This window comes from Paralichthys olivaceus, chromosome 1 (assembly GCF_024713975.1).
Source record: "Paralichthys olivaceus isolate ysfri-2021 chromosome 1, ASM2471397v2, whole genome shotgun sequence".
In the NCBI taxonomy this organism is placed as follows: domain Eukaryota; kingdom Metazoa; phylum Chordata; class Actinopteri; order Pleuronectiformes; family Paralichthyidae; genus Paralichthys; species Paralichthys olivaceus.
Window position 1 is genome coordinate 30,366,452 of NC_091093.1, and position 5,105 is coordinate 30,371,556.

At 46.7% G+C, this 5,105-nt stretch overlaps 1 protein-coding gene across 1 annotated transcript; it reads right to left on the reverse strand.

Annotated features, from left to right (window-relative positions):
• Positions 1 to 868: 868 nt before the first annotated feature.
• cebpa (CCAAT enhancer binding protein alpha) lies at positions 869 to 4,253 on the reverse strand. The gene has a single exon (XM_020111377.2). The coding sequence runs from the start codon at positions 3,590 to 3,592 to the stop codon at positions 2,690 to 2,692; it is 903 nt and encodes a 300-aa protein (XP_019966936.2). The 5' UTR covers positions 3,593 to 4,253; the 3' UTR covers positions 869 to 2,689.
• Between the last annotated feature and the right edge of the window lie 852 nt (positions 4,254 to 5,105).

Sequence of the window (5,105 nt, forward strand, 5' to 3'; positions counted from 1 at the left end):
ATTCAAACAAACATCTCTCTCTCATTGGTTAAAGAAAAACCTGAGCTGTCTCGTGTTCATGTTTTTCGTACAGTTTGATATCAAGTCTTCAACGGACACACACAACAATACAACAGTTACTTAAAGAGCTACAGTGCAAGTGGAGCGTATCCCTCCACCAAGGTCCAACAGTCTCCTTATAGATCCCATTTAAATTCACCAGATCCAGATTTTTATCTGCACCTCTAAATATGTCTTATTTATTATCAAGATCCATGAATTATGTCCTGAGAATAAGAGAAGAACATCCCGTCTGACAACATTAAAGAAAGAGACTGAAAGAAAATCATGAATCTGACCCCTGTTCCAGATCTGCACCAAGTTATTTTTATGAAATCTGGTTCACAAACAAACAGACGGGTGAAAACACAACGTCCTTGACGGAGGAAATAAACATCAGGTCAGTTAGTGAGATTTAGTGAAGTTTAATGATCTGGAGTCAAATGCATGTGATCAGAACATTAAATAACAACACCCCCCCCCCACCTCTAACACTGTGGCCCCCCCAGCCCTGAGCCCTGGAGGCCCTCGGCAGGGATCCAACCATCAACCTCACAACACGAGGTGCTCAGAGGCAGAGGCAGCTCAGGGACTCTAACTGTTAACATGATCACAACACATTCTCATGTTTTCTCTGTTTACATCAGCGACAGCCGCAGTTTATTTTCAGGGAATAAAAGCAAACTGAACTTTAATACTGACGAACGAAGTGAGAGATGACGTTGACGCTTCAGTCCTGTGAGCGCCTCCTTCAGGCTGTGAGGCGTCTAACAACAAAGTGTTCGTCAGTTATGTTTGAAACAGGGAAAGAAAGGAATCAGCGACAGACTGAGATAAAACAAACTCTTTTATTTTCATAATAATTCAGATTTTTTAATATATTTATATATATTTATATATGTAGAGGCTTATTTTACAATTGAGACTTTAACAAACATCAGTTTGTAAAAAAACAAACAAACAAACAAAAGTGCTTCCTTTTTCCTCGCCGACAAATCGATTTCAAAAATCAGAAAACAGACGAGCAGATCAGCAAGAGGTCAAAGGTCATCTCAGAGGATCAGAAGGCACTCTGTGTGTGTGTGTGTGTGTGTGTGTGTAGAGACACAACAGTGGAAAAGTGGAAGAGACGTGTTGCATAGAAACCCTTTTCACATTTTTGTTTCTGTTTGTTTTTTTATCAAAATGGTTGACACATAAATACACGTATGTAGAGCGAGGCGTGTTTTTCTTTTCTTTTCAGATCAGTACCCATGCATGTGTCAGAGACAACACTGTGCTTCATTTGACGAATAGTGCATAAGACAGAGCTGCTGTCACCGTCACCGGCCTCTGGAAACCACTCATCTCCACGTTTGTCGCAGAGGACATCAAACATGGTTCAGACGTGTTCCGGGACACGACGATGACGACGAAGCAGGTACCACAATTTCAATTCCAGTCTTTGTTTAGTGTGTGTGTGTGTGTGTGTGTGTGTGTGTGTGTGTGTGTGTGTGTGTGTGTATTTTACACTTTGGCATTAACTCACCAGACTCAGTTATGATCATTCATACAGATGAAAACCTTGTATCTCCACAATCAACAGCATTCAGGGAACTAAGAGGGAAGACCCGCCTTGTTTTCGAGCGGGAACATGGAGCATTTCTTTGTGTCATAGTGCAAAGGTCAAAGGTCCAAAATGCTTTTACTCCAATTGGTTTGAAAGCATGAAAAAAACCCGGCGGCCTGACGTGGACATACAAGGTTTTTGGTGACAGGTTGGGTGTGGAGACATGATGGTGCTTCACAGTTGTCACGTCTCAGCAAATAAAAACTCTGCAGCTACAACACTCGACAGGTTTGAAGATTACAGGAATATTTTTTTGAACATGATAAAACTTTGTGTCACGTGACATCATGCTCATTACATATGATATTGTCCATTTCAGCTCCACACCAGCAGACAGGTCTCGTACCAGAGAGGAACATTAACATACATACATACACTTCAGCCTGGTATATAAAAGCATGTGCACTTTGCATTTTATAACTCTTTAAAAGACAAATCCTAGTTTATCAGGAGAAGATATGGAGATGGTAACTTGTATAAAACAAAAACAATTAAAAGACACCATGCACAACAGGCTGATGCCCTACCTTAGCTGCTCTGATATGTGGGTTGTGTGTGTGGTGTCACACAGTCTGTACGGAAATAAGGCACAAAATCAACCAGTCCTCTGTTGTGTGGATCTGCAGGGAAACAAGCTTATTGGCTTTTGCACAAAAGTTTAAAAAAGGCACATGAACACTGCACAAGATTCAGTCCGGACAGGTCATTCAGTCTTTTACTGAGAGAGCAGGTGGGAAATAATCAGCCAATCAGATCCTCTCACCTGCAGGTATTAAAAAAATCACTTTAGATCAGGTGACACTGTTTTTTTTTTCTTGTTTTGAGAATAAAGATGTGACAATGTTTTGTTCATTAATCAGTAAAAAACCAAATGATTCGTCAGGACAGAAGTTTGATCAGTGAACACCTCAGCTGCCTCCGTCTGCTCAGCTCAGTCCGTCCTGCAGGAGACCTGCAGAACCGTCTGTGAGTAAATCCAGCAGTAAACCAGTTCACCTCCAGTCCGGGTCCAGTCTGGTTCTAGTCCGGGTCAGTAGTCTCTCAACTGCCCATGGGCTTGAAGGATCCGTCCGGCAGCTGTCTGAAGATGCCCCGTAACGTGTCCAGCTCCCGGGTCAGGTGCTCCACCCTCCGCCTCAGTCTGTCGTTGTCGGCGCTCAGCTCCACCACCTTCTGCTGCGTCTCTATGTTGCGTATCTTGGCCTTGTCCCTGCTTTTACGCACGGCCACGTTGTTGCGCTCCCGCCTCATCCGGTACTCCGGGCTGCTCTTGTCGACGTTCTTCTTGGACTTCCCTCCTCCTCCTCCCCGATGCTCCAGCAGCTTCAGGCCGCCCTGCTGCGGGTGCTGGTGCGGGTGTTGGTGGTGGTGCGGGCTCGGCACCGGGGTCGGCGGAGGTGTTGGGTGTCCCGGCTGGAGGTGCATGGTGGTCTGCGCGCAGTGCGCAATCTGGTACTGGAGGTGCGGCATCTGCTGCTGCTGCTGCTGCTGGGCATGCTGGGAGTACTGCTGTGAATGCGGGTGCGGGTGGTGGTAGGTGGGGGGCATGCCCGGGTTCAGGTCCTCGTCGTCCCGGGGCTCCTGCTTGATGGCCACCGGTCGGATGCGCGGCGGGTTGTGCTCGTAGATCGGCTCCAGCTTGGACTCCATGTAGTTGGACATGTAGTGCTGCTGGGGCCCCGGGCCACACGGCGCCGAGTCGTACTCTCCGTTCATCATCTTGAGCTTCTCCTGCCGGGAGCCGTGGTGGAACAGGTCGGCCAAGAAGTCGTCGTTGAACGCCGACGGGTCGATGTACGCGCTCAGGTCGATGGAGGTTTCGTTGTCCCCGATCTCACCGCCGAGGTCTGTCGGGTCTCTGTAGCCGGAGGGGGGCTGCTGGCCGTGGGTCAGGCTGCTCATCAGGGGTCGGGGCGCGACCTCGTACAGGTTAGAGAGCTCCATGGAGAATCTAAACCCGGGCAGACATGGCGAGGAGCTCCGGGAATCCAGTTTGGAGAAGGGTCGGTGTGTGTCGGGTCCTCGCGTGAGAGGAGTTTATAAAGCGGGGAAGTGAAGACTGAAGCTCGGGCAGGTTTGATCTGAGCTCCGGAGCAGAGAGAAGAGAAGCTGCGGCTCCAGGTTCGATTCCTCTGCTCAGTGAAGTGTGAGCTGTCAAAGTGCGTTTATATAGAGAGGGAGGAGGGAGGGGCGGACACACACACCCACACACACGCAGACACACACACACACAGACACACACACACACGCAAACGTTGTCGGAGGGTAAACCAGAATAATATGTTAATTACAGCCTGTGTTAATCCTCCTCCTGCGTACTCCGTTTAAAATCCCTTTGACTGAAACCGTTTCACATATTATCACAGACACGGGACATGATGCACACACGTTAGTCTCAGACTCTGCTGGAGCAACACTCACTCTACACTTCGGCCGATTCAAACTACACAAAACTTTCAACTGTGGTTAATGTAACACCTCGTTTATACCCTTTATTCCTCACACTCGTTCACTGACACGACATTAATGAAACGTTTTGTTACACAATGATTAAATGCTGCAGATCAGTGTAGTGCACAATAATAAATATGCATCATACTGTAAAAAAAAATGTGTGCATCTCTGAAGGGAAACACTAAATTGACCGATTTTCAAATGGAGTTTGGTTGCATCTCCCTCAGTGCTCAGGACGTGTGCAGGTCAGTGAATGATTGAATCACTCTGAGCTGATCCCTCACCACGTCGGTATTTATTAATCCTGCACAATCAAGGAGATACGAATGATTTTTGATTAGTTCTGATGATTTCATATTTCAACGGTAAAGTATAAAGTTCTGCTGATTTGTTGTGTAACTGAACATATGAACTGCCTCCTGTGGGTGTGTGTGTGTGTGTGTGTGTGTGTGTGTGTGTGTGTGTGTGTGGGGGGGGGGGGGTGGGGGGGTGGGGGGGGGTGATGTGATGATGCATGAGCGCCCTCTGTCGACAGAGAACCAGAGAGACTGATCTGTGGAAGTGCCCTGTCATGCCTTTTTCTGACCCTCCCATTTTTATCTGGGCTATCTTCATTTTATCACCACTATAAAACTCTTCAACCAAGTTTCTGAGGATGTTGCTCAAGGATCATTTTTAACCCGAATTTTAAAGTTTATTTTTTAAAACTCAGGAGGAACAGAGGAGTCACTCGCCTGGAAAAGATAATGTTTTGCAGATGAAAGAATGCAAAATGAAAAGAAGGAGTCCTTGAAGATCAGGACATTTCATGGATACAGAAGATCTCATGGGGGGCCCTCAAAGAGATTCTAGGTCCTTGGGGAGGTGTAAGGGTCATTGAAGAAGCTCCAGAAGTTCTTGAAGGTTTCAATAGCCTTTACAGGAGCAGATTTATTAGTCCTTGAGGAGCTTCAAAGGGTCCTTGAAGGAGGTCATATGGATAACTGAGAAGGTTCAAGAACTC